Source organism: Somniosus microcephalus, chromosome 10 (assembly GCF_052327205.1).
Source record: "Somniosus microcephalus isolate GS21.2 chromosome 10, FLI_Smic_1.0, whole genome shotgun sequence".
Taxonomy (NCBI): domain Eukaryota; kingdom Metazoa; phylum Chordata; class Chondrichthyes; order Squaliformes; family Somniosidae; genus Somniosus; species Somniosus microcephalus.
The window spans coordinates 186,826,223-186,848,123 of record NC_140996.1 but is presented as its reverse complement, the minus strand read 5'-3'; the positions used below and the strand labels follow the sequence as shown (position 1 = coordinate 186,848,123).

The following is a 21,901-nucleotide window of genomic DNA, read 5'->3' as shown; positions in this document are numbered from 1 at the left end:
CAACTCGATGAATCAAATCAACAGGTTTTAATGAACAACGAAGTTAACGGAAACTACAGGAGAAAAGGTACACAGGTCTATACAGCTTGCTGGGCACTCGACGACTACTGGAAGATGACGTCATCGCGTTCTTCGCGCCACTGGTGGTCACGTGATCGACGTCATGACGTCATCACGTGGAGTGCAGGAAAACACAATACAGTACAGTTTAAAGGTGCAGTCCGCGGTTGCACTACACTGTAGTTAAAGGGATTATTACCAATTGTTCTGAGACCCTTGGTGGCTCCGCCACACTACTTTAATTGAAAACATATACTGCACTACTAGGTTACTTGTACAGTATTTTATTTGGAACAAATTCAGAATTTTAACATTAAGTAGGGAACATGGTAAAATGGTTAATAAAACTATTGAATTATTAAGGACAATGCATGCATCGTCACGTGCACGATCAATTGAAAGACTGCAGGCAAGGCATAGTGTAGGTTTGACATCAGAAGGCTCTGTTCTTCCTGTGCTGTAAACAGTTTTAGATTTTTTTTTAAAGGATTACTGTTTAGGAAAAATGTTTTCTTAGTGTATTATTACCGCCAGTGCAGTATGATAAATTGTTCTTTTGGACTGTTAAAAATTAGAATTATTTTGCTCTGAATATTTTTACTCCCAGAATGTGAAGGCTAATATTGACTATAACTTCAATTACAGGTTTTGGATTCATCAAGGCTGGTCTTAAAATAATAGAGTGGAATAAAAATGTTGTAGAATGAAGAGGACTAATTGGACTTCCAAGAAGTATTTATTACAGAATTGATAACTTTCCATCTGTAGTATTCTGTTCTCACTCTGTTTTGTATGCAATGTTTTAGTGATAAACAGGATATAATCATGCATGCATTTATTCTCACAATGTATGCTAATTTTGAATTGTAAAGCTTCAATGTTTTGTAACTGTTGTGGCTGTGTAGTTTCACAGAAATAATCATAACTAGAAGACTTTGTGAGGAAAAAAAACGCAGAATGAGAAAGCATTCGATAAAATTGTCCAAAACAGCAATCAAAATACCTAATCCCATATTTTGATGACTTATGTACCTGCACAACCACAATTCAGTACACAGAATTTGAAGTTGTCAAATATGCAGTTTCAGAAGTTGGATGTATCAAGTGCAAAATATATTGTCTTAGTTTTTGAGAGGATGTTTGATGCCATTTTATTTCTGGTAAATATATAATTTCTGTTTTACCTTGTATGACCCATTTCATATACAGGAAACTTTTTTTTATCCGGGACCGGCTGCCGGTTGATCAAAAAGTCCGGATTAAAGAGAGGTATACTTTACTAAGGTACAAGAGCCCTGTACACGGCCACAGGTGCAAGAGCCCCGGTTACACGGCCACAGATCCAGGAACCCCGGTTGCACGGCCACAGGTGCAGGAACCCCGGTTGCACGGCCACAGGTGCAGGAACCCCGGTTACACGGCCACAGATCAAGGAACCCCAGTTACACGGCCACTAATATATAGTAAAACTTACCTGAACCTACTCCTGAATTTTGCCGGTTAAGAGAGATTTCCAGATATTTAGGTGCTGGTTAAAAGAGAGTTTCTTGTACCATATAGTAGCCCAGTTTGACACTGATGGTTGGAGTGCCACTTGTATTTACTTATATTGGAGTTGATACTTTTCCCTTAAAATTGCATGTAGATTTATGCCTGTAGCTCGCCTCATGCCAAGCTCCTGATATTTGACGTGTCATTGAAGGGGAGGAACTCAGTAAAGGTCAGGCACGTTCCCTACAGGAATTGAGGGAAAATGTTGAAGCATGTTGTTCTGGGTTACTTTGGAGTATCTCCCAGTGGCCTGATCAAGAACAGCATTGGTGGAAGCCTGGTAGTAGTTTGTCTTGCAGTGCTCTTGGTTAGTCATTAGAGAGGATAAAAGGAGGAGAAAACAGAAGCCTAAACTTGAGAAAACTTGTTAGTTTGAATTTCAGCTGGTATCTGGTATGATTCCACTTACGCATTTTTTTAAACGCCAAATATAATCACTGGGAAATGAATCAGCTACCTTTTAAAACAACAGCACATAAGGTATTTTCTACATTTTTTATAATCTCAAGCCTAACAGAAATAGAACTGTCTTTTCCTTCATTCTAATTTAACAATTGTGCAATTTAAAAAATAACTCTCAGTAAAAATGAAGTTGAATATGCAAAATAAGTTTCTAAGAAAAGGGGGAAGAGAAAGGAGTTGGAATTGTATTTCACGCGCTTCCTCCAATTTGATAGGGCTTTGTGGATGTGCCTATACCTTCATGTTTCAAATCTCCATTGGTATTTGATACAAGACACTAAACTCAGAACATCTGGCAGATTTAGAAAATTAGAAAGTGTTGCCTTAAAAATGCACTGTAGAGAATTCAAGATAGCTTTTGATGACTAAATTATTGTGGTTTTCTTGAATGTAATCAGAAGAGCTACATGGAATTACTGCCTTGTAACACTCTGGCCAGGTATTATCATATGTGCAATCGATCAAGTGTTGTATTTTACATTCACTGTGAAATAAAAGTTCACTGGAGAGCATAATTGTCCAGTGTGTGTATATTTGGGCTGTTTTGTCTATAAGTATGCAGGTATGAGTGGCATGTTCTGCATTTCTCCACAAAGTAACTTATTCACACAGTAGTTTAAATACTTCAAGAAAGGTTCACAAATAATATTTGAGAGATTTCCCTTCCAATTGGCAGTGTAAAAAATTCAAATTAACTATGAATTCCAATGGCCAGCATATTGGGCTGGCTGACGATGAATGATCCCCAGTTCCCATCCTCGTGGGTCCAGAATGATGCACATTGATTAACTGATGTGGAGTACAGCAACTTCTGACTTTAATGATGAGCTGAGCATTAACTTCCAGTAAAATAATATTTCAACAGTGCTGGAGGGAACTAACACTGGGAGTTAACACTGAAGTTGCACATTTCTAAGTATTGCATGTTATCTATGCTCAATTGCATATCCAGACAGTCACTCTCTAGTTCTTCTACTTGAGTCACATAAAAAATGGTCACTTGGGTAAGATACTGGGGGCAGTTGGCATCCCTAATAATAACTTGTAATTTTAAATACTAAACATTGACATTTTTTAAACATCAGTCTCACTTTACATGTGGCAAGTTACAGCTACAAAATAAACATTGCCAACTTTCACTGGCAGTGTTAAAGTAGGACCAGCAAGGCTCTAGAATTAATTGCCGGATAAGAAGTTCGACACCACCAGGGTTACATTTTTTAAAAATTCATTCACTGGATGTGGGCATCACTGGCAAAGCCAGCATTTATTGCCTATCTCTAATTGCCCTTATTTACAATCTGCAATGTAACTTGCAACCTGTGATCTCAACTGAATTGTCAAAGCAGAAATAGTGATGCAACCTCCCACTCCCCTATTGGAAACTGGTAACTGTGGTTTTAGCTGCCGAGGTCCCACTCACTGGAATTCATAAAGCCCTCTGCTTCTCTACCTCCCTTCCAAAGCCCATCTCTTTGACCAAGCTTTTGGTGATCCCCTCCTAATCTATCCATCTATTTTTGCAGCATCTCTTTCCTTATGTCTCTGTGAAATACCCTGTGACATTTTTTGATGTTAAAGGCAGTATATAAATGCAAGTTGTTGATTAAATGCTCTGTCAAAGTCTTAATCAATTGCAATAAATTTACCAGCATGAATGCAATGTAGGTCAAGTCTTCTTCAGATTTTAAAATCCACAACATAGAGGCCATTTTCCGAAAAGAAAACTGTTTTATTTACTGAGAGGACTTCCACGATCAGGGAAACCCATTTTAGCCAGGTTTGTTTTTAAACTCCTGACTTGTCCGATCTACGCAATGCCACCACTACATCTTTGTTATAGTAATTCCAACCACTTTTTTATATTGTTGCCCACTTGATTTTAACAATTGTATTGATTTTGCACTGATTTAAAGTACACAATGCACAAGAACAGAAGGGACAGATCATAGAATGATACAGCACGGAAGGGGACCATTCAGCCCATTGCACCTGTGCAGGCTCTTGAAAGAGCTATCCAATTAGTCCCACTCCCCTGCCTCTTCCCCATAGCCCTGTACATTTTTCCACTTCAGGTAATTATCCAATTCCCTTTTTGAAGATTACTACGGAATCTGCTTTCACCACCTTTTCAGGCAGTGCATTCCAGGTCATAAGATAAAGGGGGGGAAAACAATTCTTAAATAGTGAAGTGATAGCAACATTCTGCAGATGCTGGAAAGTCCTGAGGAAGGGTTTCGACCTGAAACGTTGACTCTATTTCTCTCTCCACGGATGTTGCCTAGTCTGCTTAGTTTTTCCAGCATTTTCTGTTGTTATTTCCTTAAATAGTGAAGCTGGCTCCATATGTTCAAATGGGTTTATAACCTGTAATAACTCTCTTGTTGATAGCGGTTTGACCACACCTCTCCCTGCCTGTTGTGTTTCGGCTTAGTCAGGAGAGAGGCAACAGGAAGCTGGCAGCATCTTAAGATCACAACATCCAACCAGCGAATTTGTTTTTTCCCCTGGCAAAAACCCCACTTCTCATGTGACAACAAACTTGCGTCATTTCCTAACGTGGATTTTTAATTCCGTGTCTAAACGCCCGTGAAGCGCTCGGTGCGATAGACCACAGCTTGGGGGGCGTTCGGCGATATGTCGGCGGAATTTTTGTCGCAGTCCTTTCAGAACCTGAGCCTGCAGCACTCCGGTCGCCAGCGTCCCGCCAAACCTCACCGAGGCCACTTTCAGAAAAGAAAACGCCTTTATTTACTGAGAGGACTGCCAGGATCAGGGAAGTCCACTTTAGCCAGGTTTGTTTTCAAACTGCTGCCGACTCCGATCTTCGCGATGCCGCCGCTGCTGCTATTCCGACCATTTAAAAAATAATAATCCGCAAGGTTGTTCAATTGACCCAGCCGTTAAGTTCACGCAAGGGAATGAGCGTCAACATTCGTCATTTTGGAAATAATGACCATTAGTGTCAGCTGTGGCTCAGTGGGTGGCACCCTCGCCTCTGAGTCAGAAGGTTGTGGGCTCAAGTCCCACCTCCAGAAGAGCAGGGGAGTTATCCCCGTGTCCTGACCAATATTTATCCCTCAATCAACATAACAGATTATCTGGTAATTATATTGCTGTTTGTGGGAGCTTGCAGTGCGCAAATTGGCTGACTACGCTCCAAAAGTACTTTATTGGCTGTAAAGCACTTTGAGATGTCCGGTGGTCGTGAAAGTCGCTATATAAATGCATAGCTTTTATTTTCCTGGTGGCCGCTGCACTGCGCAGAATTTGGAGAAAAATGATTAGGAAAAAGTCACCAGAGAAATAAATGCTGATGTTGTCACATGGGCTGTGATGTGATATAAAGATTTATAAAACAAACTTTTAACGGTGTACAATTTTTTAATGAAAAATTATACAGTAATTAGATCTAACTTAAACTCCCATTGCTGGAGGTCTTCGTACACGAGACAGAGTATACAGTATACTTGTGCATCCCAAAGATGTCTACTTCCACCTCCAATATTGCCCACCTCTGCTCCTGCTTCAGCCCATCTGCCACTTGCTGGTTACACTGGTTCTTGTTTGTGTTATCAGTGACTTCAGACTCCAGAAATAAACATGATCACAGGTTAAATTTGAAAATATTTGCAGTACTTATAGACTAAGCATTATTACTTTGACCTGGAGAACTGAAGTATTGTGGTCAGAAGCTCCTCAGATTCTAGGTCTGTTCTGCGAGGCACACCAACAACTCACATTTGCATAGCGCCTTTAACATAATAACATTCCTGTGAAGCACCCTGGGATGTTTTATCAGATGAAATTTGACCAAGCCACATAAGGAGATATTAGAACAAGTAACCAAAAGCTTGGACAAAGCTAGGTTTTAAGGAGCGTCTTAAAGGATAGAGAGGGAATTCCAGAGCTTAGGGTTTAGACATTGAAGCATGACTGCCAATGGAAGGGCGAAGGAAATCGGGGGTGCACAAGACAACGGAATTGAAGGAACACAACGTTTTTGGAGGGTTGAAAAGAAAAAAGAAAAGAAAGACTTGCATTTATCTAGCTCCTTTCACGACCTAAGGACGTCCCAAAGCGTTTTACAGCCAATGAAATACTTCTGAAATGTAGCCTCTGTTGCAATGTAGGAAACACGGCAGCCAATTTGCACACAGCAAGCTCCCATAAACAGCAATGTGATAATGACCAGATAACCTCCTTTTCCCGCGGCACCTTCCCATGCAAGAGCAAGAGACGCAACACCTGCCCTTTTACCTTCTCCCTTCCAAGACCCCAAACATTCCTTCCAGGTGAAACAGCGATTTACTTGTTGTACTTTCAATTTAGTATACTATATTCGCTGCTCACGATACAGTCTCCTCTACATTGGGGAGATCAAATGCAGATTGGGTGACCACCTTGCGGAACACCTCCATTCAATCCGCAAGCGTGACCCCGAGCTTCCAGTCGCCTGTCACTTTAATTATCTGCTCCACTCTCACCTCTCCATTTTCAGCCACCTACATTGTTCCAGTGAAGCTCAATGTAAGCTCGAGGAACAGCACCTCATCTTTCGATTATGCACTTTACAGCCTTCTGGACTTAATATTGAGTTCAACAATTTCAGATCATAACCTTTGCCCCCATTTTTTCAGACGGCAGCTGTTAATGATTCTGCTATTCTCATTAACAACTCTTCTAGACCCATCTTTTGTTTCTTGTTCCATTACCATCTCCTTTTGCCTTGTACAATCATACCTTTTGTCATTGGTTCCACACTATCACAGACCTCTCTTTTGTTCTTTCCTCCCCTCACCCCTTTCCCTGAACTTGTTTACAACCTGTTATATCTCAAGTTTTTCCAGTTCTGACAAAAGGTCATTGACCTGAATCATTAACTCTGTTTCTCTCTACAGATGCTGCCTGACCTGCTGGGTATTTCCAGCATTGTTTGCTTTTAGCCCAGATAATCTGTTTTAGTGATGTTGATTGAGGGATAAATATTGGCTAGGACACCGGGGATAACTCCCCTGCTCTTCTTCGAAATAGTCATAGAGTCATAGAGTTATACAGCACAGAAAGAGGCCCTTCGGCCCATCGTGTCTGCGCCGACCATCAATCCCTGTCCAGTCTAATCCCATTTTCCAGCATTTGGTCCATAGGCTTGTATGCAATGGCATTTCAAGTGCTCATCCAAATGCTTCTTGAATGTTATGAGGGTTCCTGCCTCTACCACCCTTTCAGGCAGTGAGTTCCAGATTCCAACCACCCTCTGGGTGAAAAAGTTCTTCCTCAAATCCCCTCCAAACCTCCTGCCCCTTACCTTGAATCTATGCCCCCTTGTTATTGACCCCCCTACTAAGGGGAAAAGTTCCTCTTTATCTACCCTATCTATGCCCCTCATCATTTTGTGCACCTCAATCAGGTCCCCCCTCAGCCTTCTTTGCTCCAAGGAAAACAACCCCAGCCTGTTTAGTCTTTCTTCATAGCTGAGGCGCTCCATCCCAGGTAACATCCTGGTGAATCTTCTCTGCACCCTCTCCAAAGCAATCACATCCTTCCTATAGTGAGGCGACCAGAACTGCACACAGTACTCCAGCTGTGGCCTCACCAGCGTTTTGTACAGCTCCATCATAACCTCCCTGCTCTTGCCTTCATTAGCCGAGGCATAGAATATAAGTATCCCATATGCCTTTTTAACCACCTTATCTACCTGTTCCGCTGCCTTCAGGGATCTATGTACATGTACACCAAGGTCCCTCTGACCCTCTGTACTTCCTAGGGTCCTACCACTCATTGTTTATTCCCTTGCCTTATTTGTCCGTCCAAAATGCATCACCTCGCACTTTTCAGGGTTAAATTCCATTTGCCACTTTTCTGCCCATCTGACCAACCCGTTTATATCGTCCTGTAGCCTGAGGCTTTCCTCCTCGCAATTTACCACCCCACCAATTTTCGTGTCATCTGCAAACTTACTGATCATACCTTTTACATTCTCATCCAAATCATTTATGTAGATCACAAACAGCAAGGGTCCCAGCACCGATCCCTGAGGTACCCCACTGGACACAGGCTTCCAGTCACAAAAGCAACCTTCGACCATCACCCTCTGCCTCCTGCCACTCAGCCAGTTTAGGATCCAACGCGCCAAGGCACCCTGGATCCCATGGGCTCTTACCTTCTTGACCAGTCTCCTATGCGGGACTTTGTCAAAAGCTTTACTGAAATCCATGTAAACCACATCCACAGCATTTCCCTCATCCACACACCAAGTCACCCCCTCGAAAAATTCAATCAGATCGGTCAGACATGATTTACCCTTGACAAAGCCATGCTGACTATCCCCGATTAATCCTTGCCTTTCCAAGTGGAGACTAATTTTGTCCCTCAGAATTTTTTCCAATAATTTCCCTACCACAGATGTTAGGCTCACTGGCCTGTAATTCCCTGGTTTATCCCTGCTACCCTTCTTGAATAATGGTACTACGTTAGCTGTTCTCCAGTCCTCTGGTACATCCCCTGTGGCCAGAGAGGTTCTGAAAATTTGTGTCAGAGCCCCTGCAATCTCCTTTGCCTCACACAACAGCCTGGGATACATCTCGTCCGGGCCTGGGGATTTATCCACTTTTTGGCCTGCTAAAACCGCTAGTACCTCCTCCCTCTCGATGCTAATATGTTCAAGTATGTCACAGTCCCCTTGCCCGATTTCTATGTCTACATCGTCTTTCTCCATAGTGAACACAGATGCAAAAAATTCATTTAAAACCCCGCCTACATCATCTGGCTCTACACACAGATTGCCACTTTGGTCCCGAATGGGCCCTACCCTTTCCCTGGTTATCCTCTTGCCCTTAATATACTTATAAAACATCTTAGGATTTTCCTTTATTTTGCTCGCCAGTGTTATTTCATGGCCCCTCCTCGCCCTCCTAATTTCTTTTTTAAGTATGCCCCTGCACTTTTTATACTCCTCTAGGGCTTCCTCCGTCTTTAGTCTTTTGTAACTGCCAAAAGCCCCCCTTTTTTTCCTAATGCATTTTTGTATATCCCTTGTCATCCAAGGTTCCCTTTGCTTGTTGGTCCCACCCTTGACCTTTACAGGAACATGTTGGCGTTGTACTCTCTCTATTTCCCTTCTGAAAGTCTCCCACTGCTTTGATGTGGATTTTCCTATAAGTAGCTGCTCCCAGTCCACTTTGGCCAGATCCTGCCTTATCATATTAAAATCGGCCTTTCCCCAATTTAGAACCTTTATTTCCGGGCCGTCTTTGTCTTTTTCCATGACCACCTTAAATCTCACCGAATTATGGTCACTGTCGCCAAAATGCTCTCCTACTGACACTTCCACCACTTGCCCGGCTACATTCCCTAGAATTAGGTCCAGTACCGCCCCCTCTCTTGTAGGACTTTCTACCTGTTGGCTCAAAAAGCTCTCCTGGGTGCACTTTAAGAATTCTGCACCCTCTAAGCCTTTCACACTCTGACTATCCCAATTAATATTGGGGAAGTTGAAATCCCCCACTATTATTACCCTATTATTTTCGCACTTCTCTGAGATTTGCCTACATATCTGTTCCCTTATCTCCCCCTGACTGTTCGGGGGCCTATAGTACACTCCCAGCAAAGTGCTTGCCCCCTTTTTGTTTTTAAGTTCTACCCATATGGCCTCATTAGAGGAACCCGCTAATATATCATCCCTCCTTACAGCAGTAATTGATTCCTTAATTAATATTGCAACACCCCCTCCCCTTTTACACCCCCCTCTGTCTCGCCTGAAGATTCTATACCCCGGAATATTGAGCTGCCATGGGATCTTTTGTGTCCACTTGAGGGAGTAGACAGGGCCTCAGTTTAACGTCTCATCCGAAAGATGGCACCGCCGACATTGCAGCAATCCCTCAGTACAGCGTTGGAGTGTCAGCCTAGATTTTTGTGCTCAAGTCTTTGGCGTGGGACTTGAACCCACAACCTTCTGACTCACTGGTCTACAGTAATTTTCTATTATAGCAAAATGGTAGTATGTCAAGACAGGAAGAATTTACAGTGTTACACAACAGTACAAGGTTTGTGACATACACATTAATTTATGTTCACATCATTCTGGTTAGCCACAGGGCCTATGCAACATGCTGAACCCTCATCCATGCCTTTGTCACATCCGAAGTCGACCATGATCTCTTGGTCAGCCTCATATTCTCCATCCTCCATAAACTTCAGCTCATCCAAAACTCTGCTGCCCATATTGTATCTCGCACTAAGCCCCAGTCCTCCATCACCCCTGTCCTTGCTGACCTACATTATATCTCTGTCTCCCAATGCCTCAAATTTAAAATTTTCATTGTGTTTAAACCCCTTCATGGCCTTGCCTATCTCTGTAGCCTCCAGCTTGAACTCTCCGTTCCTCTCACTCTGGCCTTTTGTTCATCCCCTTTCCCTTTCCCCATTATTGGTAGCTGTGTCTTTAGCGGTCTCGGCCCCATACTCTGGAATTCCTGCCCTAAAGCCCTCCACATCACACTCCTCCTTTAAGGTCCACAGCCCTCTCCTCCTGTAAGGCCCTCCTTAAAGCCCACCTCTTTGAACAAGGTTTTGGTACCCGTTCTTAATATCTCCTTCTTTGTCTCAGTGTCCATTTTTGTCTGATTACGCTTCTGGAAGCACCTTGGGAAGTTTTTCTATGTTAAAGGTGCTATATAAGTGCAAGTCGTTGAGAAAGAAAAGCGCTGTGTTTAAGATTAAACATAGAGATGGACTCAGATAGTGAGAAAGATGGACTCAGATTTAGCAGATAGATTCCACACAGATTGAAAGCGAGAGTAAATTTAGATTTTCATAGGGGTGTGATTGAGAGTTTATATCTAACTGATTAGGGGTGATGAGGATGAAGGATATATGGGAAAGGATGAGATTGTGGGTGGCAGAGGATAAGGTTGGTAATACAACACGCAGCTTACACATTCAAGCTCCTTGAGAGTGAAGAAAACAGACACCCAAATTTTGCATCTATTTCAGGACTGTGATTAACGTGCAGAATTCGTATTAAGGTGTTTTCCAGCCAGAGGTACTCCACAGTCGTCTCCAAATGCATGAATAAATTAATTTTAAAATTCCCGTCCCACCAAATAATCAATTTAAAAGCCCCATTCTGTGAAGTGCTCAATACAACACCACCTCCTCTTTCTCCGGACTTTGATCTGAGCACTGACATTAGTAATTTCAGACTTTAGCTTTTACACCAGTGGGTGCTGGGGATGAGGGGTGGTGTGTTGATGTTTCAGATTAGTCCCGTTGTCAGAATGCACTTATAGTGGAGTCTGGTTGGCCTGTTTATGGTAATGGCAGACGTGTTTTCAGCATTTTCTGTTTTTATTTCAGAACCCCTGCATTTGCAGGTTTTTTTTTTTAAACAGGGTTTCATTTTAATATCTCAACAGAAATACAGCACCGCCAACAATGCAGCACTTCGTTGGTACTGCACTGAAGTGGCAACCTAGGTGCTCAAGTCCTGAAGTGAGTCATGAAGCTATGACTGACTCAGAGGTGAGGATGCTACACTGAGCCAACCTGACATGTAAGGATAGAATTGGCTAACATTTTGGCAGAGGATTTTAGAGGGAGAAGCTCCACTGTGAGGGAGAATTTGGTAATCTGGCATTGGAGCCAAAAATGGAGCAGTGCAGACTGGAGGCGAACTAACAAGGAAGACAGTACCACCAAAAGGCAGAAGAAAAGTAGTAGCAACAAAGTAGTAGCAACAACATCAGTTAACATGGGCAGAGCAAGAACTGCCAAGTGAGGGTGCAGTAAATTCAGCTCATTATCAATATATAATAACTTCATCAAATCTAGCATTATTCAAAATTGTAAGGAAGGGAACAACATGGATAGATTCTGAAAAGCTTCTGAAATGTTAGCAACCTATCATAGATGGGGCAAAGAAATGTGGGTGAAAAGGCTGACAGAAGGGTTAATGAGGGACAGTCAGCACGGATTTGTTAAAGGCAAATCGTGTCTGACTAACCTGATTGAGTTCTTTGATGAAGTAACAGAGGGTCAATGAAGGTAGTGCAGTAGATGTATATATGGACTTTGATAAAGTACCTCATTACAGATTTATTCAGAAAACAGGGTATTAAAGGGACACTGGGACCTTGGGTACGTAACTGGCTAAGGGACAGGAGGCAGAGAGTGGTGATGAATGGATGTTTTTCTGACTGGAGAGAAGTATGCAGTGGGGTCCCCCAGGGGTCGGTATTAAGGCCACTGCTTTTCTTGTTTTATATAAATGACCTGGATTTGGGGATAGGGAGTACAATTTCAAAGTTTGCGGATGATACAAAACTTAGCAACGTAGTAAGTAGTGAGCAGGATAATAGCAGACTTCAGGAGGATATAGACAGACTGGTGAAATGGGCAGACACATGGCAGATGCAATTTAATGCAGATAAGTGTGAAATGATGCACTTTTGGAGGAACAATATGGAAAGACAATATCATTTAAATAGTACTGTTTTGAGGAAGATGCAAGAGCTGGGGGGCTTATTCACAAATCTTTGAAGGTGGCAGGGCAAATTGATAAGGTGGTTAAGAAAGCATATGGGATACTTGGCTTTGTAAATAGGGGCATTGAATGCAAATACAAGGAAGTCATGCTAAATCTATGCAAATCACTGGTTGGGCCTCAGCTGGAGTATTGTGTACAATTCTGAGCACCACACTTTAGGAAAGATGTCAAAGCCTTGGATGGGCTACAGAGGAGGTTTACTAGGATGATACCAGGGATGAGGGACTTCAATTATGTGGAGAGATTGGAGAAGCTGGGATTGTTCCCCCTAAAGCAGGTTAATGGGAGACCTAATAGAGGTATTCAAAATTATGAGGGGTTTTAATGGAGCAAGTAGGGAGAAACTGTTTCCTCTGGCATATGCGTCGTTAACCAGAGGTCATAGATTTAAAATAATTGCCAAAAGCACTAGAGGGGAAATGAGACATTTTTTCCACACAGAGGGTTGTTGTGATCTGGAGGGCACTACCTGAAAAGATGGTGGAATCAGATTCCATAGGAACTTTCAGAAAGCAATTGGACGTGTACTTGAAGAGGACTAATTTGCAGGGTTATGGGGAAAGTGCTGGGGTGTGAGACTAAATTGGACAACTCTTTCAAAGAGCCAGCACAGGCACGATGGCTTGAATGGCCCCCTTCTGTGCTGTAAGATTTGATGATTCTAAACAGCTCTTGTTGCTTTTGACCTTGTGCCAGAACCATACAGGTATAAACGTTACTTGATGTTCATGGCCACAATTGTATAGAATTGACAGTTGAAATGAAAGACATTTGAAATCTGTAATTAGAGGGAAAGAATATAACAACTTTTAGTGAATTGTATGAGTCAATAATGGACCATTTTCTGAAAGTTATTCCAGATAATTTATGGGTATGATTGCTAGATCAGGTAACTGCAATCCTAAATCAGATGGCTGAGCATTATGTAGCCTCAGGGCTTTGGTGAATGGACGGCAAGCAAGGTTTCTCACACTGCTTAACTAGTGGCTGGGTCACCAAACCAGATGAACAGCTGACACCTCTTACATAAGCCAGGGATTTCACAGCCACATGGATCACAAAGTGGTGATTTATAAGGTGTTATAATTATAATAAGGCACAAAGCCACTGTGTTGGTCCAAGAAGGAGTCTGGATGCAGTTGGGAAGACAGAGTGGCACTGTGGGACCTGTGTATACTGTGCAGCAATACCAATTACGCCGAATATGGTGAAATATATTTGGACAATCACCTTTACTGATCAGCAAACAGAAGACTTGCATGCATCAGGGTGTAGTCTGACTTTAGTACTTGTGCCTCCAGTGTGAAATGGTCAGTCTGTAGAGGAAGAGTACTTACATTTTGGGGCAATGGATGTACTTTTTGCCGAAGTAATGCGACGTTGTCCATTTTGGACAGATGAATGAGAGGTAGGGTTGTACTGACATTGCTGTAAGATGTATCATTGGGAAACAATTTAGATAGTCAATAGCCTGTAAATAACATGTGCAGTTATTTAGAGTTGTGTAACTGCCGGAAAGCAAAATCATACCAACGAGGCATCAGTACAAGTGGTTGTAGATGTAACAACAACTCAGACTTCCTCTTGGACCAAAATTCACTTACATAGGATTACATAGGATATATTGGGCACAGAAGCAGACCATTCGGCCCAACCAGTCCATGCCAGCGTTTATGCTCCACACGAGCCTCCTCCCGTCTTTCCTCATCTAACTCTATCAGCATAACCCTCTATTCCCTTCTCCCTCATATGCTTGTCTAGCCTCCCCTTAAATGCATCCATACTATTCGCTTCAACCACTCCCTGTGGTAGCGAGTTCCACATTCTCACCACTCTTTAGGTAAAGAAGTTTCTTCTGAATTCCCTATTGGATTTCTTGGTGACTATCTTGTATTGATGGCCTCTAGTTATGCTCTTCCCCACAAGTGGAAACATTCCCTCTGTATCCACTATCAAAATTTTTCATAATTTTGAAGATCTCTATTAGGTCACCCCTCAGCCTTCTTTCAAGAGAAAAGAGACCCAGCCTGTTCATCCTTTCCTGATATGTATACCCTTGCATTTCTGGTATCATAAGAACATAAGATGTAGGTGCAGGAGTAGGCCATTTGGCCCCTCGAGCCTGCTCCGCCATTCAATAAGATCATGGCTGATCTGATCTTGGCCTCAACTCCACTTCCCTGCCCGCTCCCCATAACCCTTGACTCCCATACCTTTCAAAAATCTGTCTATCTCCACCTTAAATATATTCAATGACCCAGCTTCCACAGCTCTTTAGGGAAGAGAATTCCAAAGATTCACGACCCTCTGAGAGAAGAAATTCCTCCTCATTTCCAATTTAAAAGGGTGCCCCCTTATTCTGAACTTATGCCCCCTAGTTCTAGATTCCCCCACGAGGGGAAACAACCTCTCTGCATCTACCCTGTCAAGCCCCTTCAGAATCTTATATGTTTCAGTCATCCTTGTAAATCTTCTCTGTACCCTCTCCAGTGCCTCTATATCCTTATATTATAATATAGCGACCAGAACTGTACGCAGTACTCCAAGTGTGGTCTAACCAAGGTTCGATACAGGTTTAGCATAACTTTATTTGTGTTTGTTTAGCATAATATTGTTTTGTGGCCCATCTTATTATAATTACAACACTTTCTGAAACACCACCTTGTGATCTATGTGGCTGTGAAATTCCTGATTTTATGCATGAGGTATTACCTGATCATCAGGTTTGGTGAACCACCTACCATTTAAGCAACGTGAAAAATGTGGTTTCCCATCCGTTCACCAAAGTCCTGAGGCCATTGTGCAGGGGCAGGCACCTCCCCAGACTGAACCAGGTGAGGGGAAAGACTGACCACATATGGGGACCAGAAGAAAGACTTTCATTCTCAGAGGTCTGGTGGATTCAGAATCAGTTCTCAGGGTGATGGAAGTAGCCAATTTCCTCAAAAAATTATTTTCCTAGTGATTTATTTGTGTAGAGCAATCATACGCTTTAGTCTGTCTAATGCCACAAATCAATGTAGTAAGAGGATTTGCAAAGTGGATTCTTCTAATTTCTCATTTACCCCCCTTATTCAATCAGAAATCTAAAATGTCAGTTTCGTGGTGCAGTGATATTGAGTACAGATGATTATTTCATCAGACAAGATGGCTCCTATTTATTTGAGAAGTACTTACTTGATGAAGCGCATGAATGGAACCATGAAAGAGGTGAATACTGAAATTCGTCTTTGGATTTCTGACTTTTTTTTAATTACATTTAATTTACATGAAAAACTTTAAATTTACTATATTACACCTAATACATTTATATAATGCATCTACTTCCAGCCAAATCAGCCATGAGACAAGGGAAATCTCCAATTATTATAGACAATACCAACATTCAAGCATGGGAAATGAAACCATATGTGAATATGGTATGATCTAGATTTTCAACTAATGTCTTACAATATGTAATATTGATTGATGCATTATCTAACTAGGTTATTTGAAACAATTTTTAAAATATCAGGTTTGCTGTTCTTGATTTGCAGAATTCTGTGACAAGCTTTTCATTCTGGTTTCCTTTTTTCTGTATTTGTTAAAACCATTTTTATCCTCGTTTGTGGAAGTCTGATTTTCTTTTTACTTCTACATTATATTTGTGTTCAGGGAGATGCCAGTGCTGTGCTCAATTATTTAATTGTTACACATCACTACAGCTCATTTTTTAACTGCTAGTTGTCATTTGTGTTTTAAAAATGTAATACAGGTTGAGCGTCCCGAATCCGGCAACCTCGGGGCCGAGGCTGAGCTGGTTTTCGGGTTTTTCCAGACTTTGGAACGTGTTTCTGATGTCCGAAGTCTGGAAATATTGCAACCTGGGCTCGGGCGTTTCTGGACTTCGGACATCAGAAATATGTTCCGAGTCCGGAAATGCCTGGGCCCGGCTGGCGGCGGAAACAGGGTGTCCGGATTCCGGAACGTTTTATGGATTCCGGACGACCCTGCCACCAATCGTCCCGGATTGTGGAACATTCCTGATTCCTGAACTTTGGATTTTGGGCGCTCAACCTGTATTAAGGAATTTAGCATAATGGATTAAGGCAGTGCTTTGAGAAGCATAAATTTAAAAATGCATATAAACCACTTTCAAGAGAATAAAATTTGATGAAACAGAAGTGTATAACTGCAGAGAGGCAAAACAAAAATAGATCACACATGTTCCTATAGTTATTCCTAGATGCAGCTCCCCTGTAATTAAAAAATCTTAACTGGTCAATCCTTAAGACGACCATGATTTTCTTCTAGAACTGTATTCAGACCATGAAGGCAGTGGTCCAAGAATGTACTACAGATTTCTTTGTTTGCTTTACCTGTTATTGCCTGATGGTATTTCACTGACAGGTATGTGTATTGTATGTGTTAGAAATATCTTGTTACAAAAGGCCAAAAAAAAGTCTGAAATTACAATAAATTTATGTACTTTGTTCAAATTGATTTTCATAAATTTTCCAAGGGATGACTAGGCAAAGAGTCTTGGATCTTAGATGGAAATACTGCTAAAATGAAGGATTAGATTAGCTCTCTAGATTTTAAAGTCGTGATTAATGTTTTGTCATCAACAGGCACAAGAGAACGGTTATGAAGTGAAGTTCAGAGAACCAGATACTCCCTGGAAATTTGACATTAGAAAACTAACCAGGTTTAAATCTTTTAATCGTTTCATGTGTGAGAATGGCATTTGTGTTGTGAAAATAGTGCAATCTCTAGTAGATTTTATAACTGAAAGGGGGAAGAGCTGAAGATAAGCATAGTTAAAGTTACCTTTCACAGAACCTCGAACCTATGTTCTACATATAGAAATACATAGAAGTTAAAAAATGGTAACAGGTCATTTGGCCCAACCAGTCCGTTTCAGTGTTTACCCTCCTTATGAGCAAATAGTCCCTAATCACGTTTATTTTTTGTTCCCATATGCCTTTATCCCGTTATCCTTCATCTACTTATCCAATCAAATCTTGAATATTGCCATAGTTTCTGCCTCAACCACTAACCCTGGAAGTGAATTCCACAGCCTCACAACCCTCTGCAAAGAAGTTTATCTTGCTCTTTTTCTAAACCTCTACATTTAATCTTGAATCTATAGTCTCTCGTTCTAGACTTCTGAACTGCTGAAACCAGTCTGCTTCTAACTGTCGTGACCCTTTCATTCATAATTTTAAGCACTTCTATAATATCATCTTGTAATCTGTTCTAATGAAGAAAGCCCCAATTTTTAAAGTCTATCTTTGTATTTTCTCATACCAGGCAACATCCTAGGTGAGTCTGTGTACTTATTGTCCTTAGAGCCCCTCTTCTTAATTGGTTTCTAACCTCTTTATTTATCTGTGGCATCCTGAAACTACTAGTAGTTTCCTTTTATTAATTGAATATACGTAATCTGTATTGCTGCAATTTCTTAAAAATAAAATCCCACTGTGGCTTTACAGTCCTGTGTGTCAATTTCTTCTTCCACTGCACCTCAGCTAGCTCACTCTTCACCTTTCTAAAATCTGCCCTAATCCAATCAGGTGTTCCAGAATTTGATACTGACGTTTTCCTTTTCTGGTTGGATCTTATACCTTATATCGTGGTTACTACTCCGAAGGTGCTCACCCATATTTAGCTTATCTACCTCATCTATTTCGTTACTCATAACCAGATCTAGCAATGTATCTGCCCTTGTATTAGAATTACAAAAATAGGAATTTTAATATAAAGCTTAATACAAGTGGAGGGGGTGTGCTGGGGATTAAGTGGGCGATTTTCTGGAGGTCGAAAAAGATGGTCCTGGTGATGAACACAATGTCAGGGTTGAATAGAATGTTGAGCGAGCAACTAGGATGGTTAATGAAATCAGGACCCGCAGTTCTGGAATCGAAGTTTGTGGAAGAGGTAGAGTTAGGTGTTAATGTAAATATGGATGCTAACTATATGTTTGCACTAGTTGGGGGTCAAGAAAAAATCTTTCAGTCCATTAAAGCTCATAGTTCTAGTGCTCCAGTTATCCCTTCATACCATCCAATCATATTTAGCCTCAAAATTTGTATCTCTGCTTGCCTGGCAAATTATTCCAAATACTATGAAGTAGGTCTAACAGTTTTGTGTTCTGCATTAGTCATTCTGCCATTAGTTTTTCCAGAGGAACAGTTTTTTTTAAGTCGTTGTTAAGTTTCAGGATTTCGTAATATTGGGGTCAAAATTCCGTTAACAGAGCAGGCCTAAGACAGCCGACTCCAAAGGTCACGGACTTCATCCCAAGATCCATTAGTGGTACATCTTTAATAGCACAATGTGCCCAACCTGACCCTGCTAAAGGCCCTGTCCGTGCAATTTGGGATGGAGTCGGTGTCCTTCAGTCAGCATTCTTAGGCCTGCTCGTTTAACGGAATTTTAGTGGTGCCTACTCAGAACCACCAGCTGAAACGCTGCAGTGGCGCCATGCCACTCCAGAGGAGGCCTGAGAAGGGGCCAGTGAAAACAGCCATCCAGACCAATGGAGATCACTGTCTGTGGGTAATCAATCCTAGCCAGGGTTTAGCCTGTGGCATCTTTCCCCACCACCACTAGAAAATGGCTAACTGCAAAATATGGGGTGGAAATTCTGGTGCAAACGGATTCCTCTCCATTTTCTGGCCACCATTTAATAGTTCCACCAGGTTTCTGCCCAGGGCCTGATTTGAATTTTGGACCCATTATTTTTAAATGTATTGTACTGATATTTTTCTATCTACTATAAAATATTTGAGAGTGTCTGGCATAATACAGATACTACACCTTTCACAACCAAGTGCCAGCCCCCAGTCCATCCATGAATAATGGCAATCAGCAATTGATCTTCACTTAATGATAAGCGTCCTGTTGTCAACCTCCATTCTCTCCTAATTTTCAATTAATTGGAGAACTCTTTTAACCAGATTTCCTACCACTACGTTGTGAACACACAAATATTTCAGGTAAATTATTACGTTGAATACAAAAATACACATATATTTATGTATCTGGGTTTATAAATTGTTTAAGTTTCCCTGTTATGGATTCAAATGCAGTAGTTTCATAACAGCAATGAGGTAAATGACAAGTTAATCTGTTTTGCTGATGCCAATTGAGGGATAAATGCTGATCTGGACACTGAGAGAAGTCCCTTGATCTCCTTCCATTGGATCTTTTATGTCCACCTGGCAGTATTTATTGCCCATCCCTAGTTGCTTTAAGAGTCAATTCTTGTAGTTTGGGAGTGGAGTTACGTATAGGGTAGTCACAGATAGAGGATGCTAGGCTCCCTCCTTGAAGGACATTAGTGAACCAATCATTAATGAACTAGTTGGATTTTTATGACAATCTGGCAGTGTTGATGATCATTACCAAATTTATTGAATTCAGTTTCACAATTTGTTATGGTGGGATTTCAACTGTCAAACTGGTTGCTAGTCCAGTATCATGACCACTAGGATACTGTACCCATTTAACATCTTATCTGAAAGATGGCACCTGTGACAAAACAGCACTCCCTTGGTACTGCATAAGGTGTAGAGACTAGATTATATGCTCATCCTGGACGTGGGCTTGAACGCAGAGGTGAGTGTACTTCCGTTGAGCCAAGTTGACACTTGTGGTTTTTGATATCATCTGAATATTAAGATAACTTTGTCATATAACAGTTATAAAATACAGTACTCTTTAATTATGTTTATAAAGGATAGTTTAATTTTATAATTTTTTTTTGAATGTGTGCAGAATAAATACTCATTGTGTTCCAAGAGAAACAATTGAACGAATGAAGGAACGGTATGAGAGGAATATCACAATTGACAAAGTGCTGCGAGCAGAAAGGGGAGCCCAGAGTAACTGATGCCAAAGTTGCCAACAGGTTGCATTCGGAAGAGGAACAGGAGCTATGCCAGGGAAGAGTTTGTACAAACTCAGTACATGGAAAATCTAATACTAGTTGCACAAATCCAGGACTACCTGCCAAGATTGATAGATCCAACAAATTCAAATTTTAAACAGAATCAGACAAATTAGTTTTAAAGTAATTTTTTTTTAACTTAAGGGAAGGCCATTTCAGCAAAGAAAGCAGAGGACTGTACTACTTCAGGTCTTTACTCACAAAGTAAGATGACAAGTGTGACAAACAGATTTTATTCCATAGTAATTTTGCCAAATACAATTTGATAAACTTTTTTAAGATGGTCACAGGCTACGGACCAGAAACTACTGCAACAAGCCTCTGTGCTGTAAAATTTCCTGCAGGTTTTTCCATCAGCATTTATAGATCAGATGTTACACTGAGGATTTGTACAGGGTAATGGTAAAATGCATTTTTTTAAATTTTGTCTTTTAATTGCATTTTTAGTGCTGGTTTAAATTGTAGAATCTGTATAACAATGTTATACTTCCAATTGCAGATGTGTAATTTAATATCTGTTGTCTACAATTATTTTTAATGCATTCTCAGGATGCGGGCATTGCTGGCATTTATTGCCCGTGTCTAGTTGCCCCAAGAAGGTGGTGGTGCATCTTCTTGAACTGCTGCAGTTTAATACAACTGAGTGAACTGCTAAGCCCGAGGGCAGTTAAAGCTAACCACGTCAGTGTGGGACTGGAATTCACATATACGCCCAGATGGGGCAAGGACGGCAGGTTTCCTTCCGTAAAGGACAGTAGTGAACCAGTTGGATTTTTATGACAGACCAACTGCTTCATGGTCTTGAGTAATTAATTAAATTTTTTTACATTTGTATTTTTTTAATCAATATGTAAATAAGTTTTATATTATGAATGCAGATTGGAACCAAAATTTGTAAGAATAAAATACTTTGTTACTTTTGACATGTCTCGCTGGACACTAAGTATATGAATATCCATTTTCACACTGTCAAGTTCATTCTAAAGAGCATTGGGTATGGAGTCCAGATACACGTGCAGAACTTCAGTCTTGTGCAAATGTGAAGATGCACACCTCTGGCGTGGGGTTAATGCCAATATGAAACCAGACTTGCAAAGAATTCTTTGAAAACCTAATTTCAAATCTGCTGTTCCTTGATTTGCCAGACAACTACATTTTGGCTAACTTTGTACAAAATTCACAGCGGAGGCCCTGATTTTGCGGTGGGTAATGACGGCAAACTGTAAGCGTGCGCCGTCATTACCCCGCCGAAACCGACCATAACTTCAGGATTTAGCGCACGCGCATCTAAACGCGAAAATCCTGAAGTTGCGGTCAGTCATTCACTGCTCCGATACAGGCTGCAC

The 21,901-nt window shown here is 41.2% G+C and overlaps 2 protein-coding genes across 2 annotated transcripts in view; both read left to right on the top strand.

The window, feature by feature from the left end:
* Positions 1–2,611, top strand: part of LOC147111932 (uncharacterized) — a 50,607-nt gene extending 47,996 nt beyond the window's left edge. The window contains exon 8 of the mRNA XM_085998302.1: positions 706–2,611. The gene's annotated coding sequence lies outside the window, so the exon portion shown is untranslated. The remainder of the gene's footprint in view (positions 1–705) is intronic.
* Positions 2,612–4,421: 1,810 nt separating this feature from the next.
* On the top strand, positions 4,422–21,476 carry LOC147111931 (NEDD4-binding protein 2-like 1). The gene is made up of 5 exons (XM_085999335.1): positions 4,422–4,868; positions 15,705–15,832; positions 15,953–16,041; positions 17,233–17,309; positions 20,384–21,476. Exons 1-5 carry the CDS (start codon positions 4,711–4,713, stop codon positions 20,496–20,498), a joined length of 567 nt encoding a protein of 188 aa, XP_085855461.1. The 5' UTR covers positions 4,422–4,710; the 3' UTR covers positions 20,499–21,476.
* Positions 21,477–21,901: the final 425 nt, after the last annotated feature.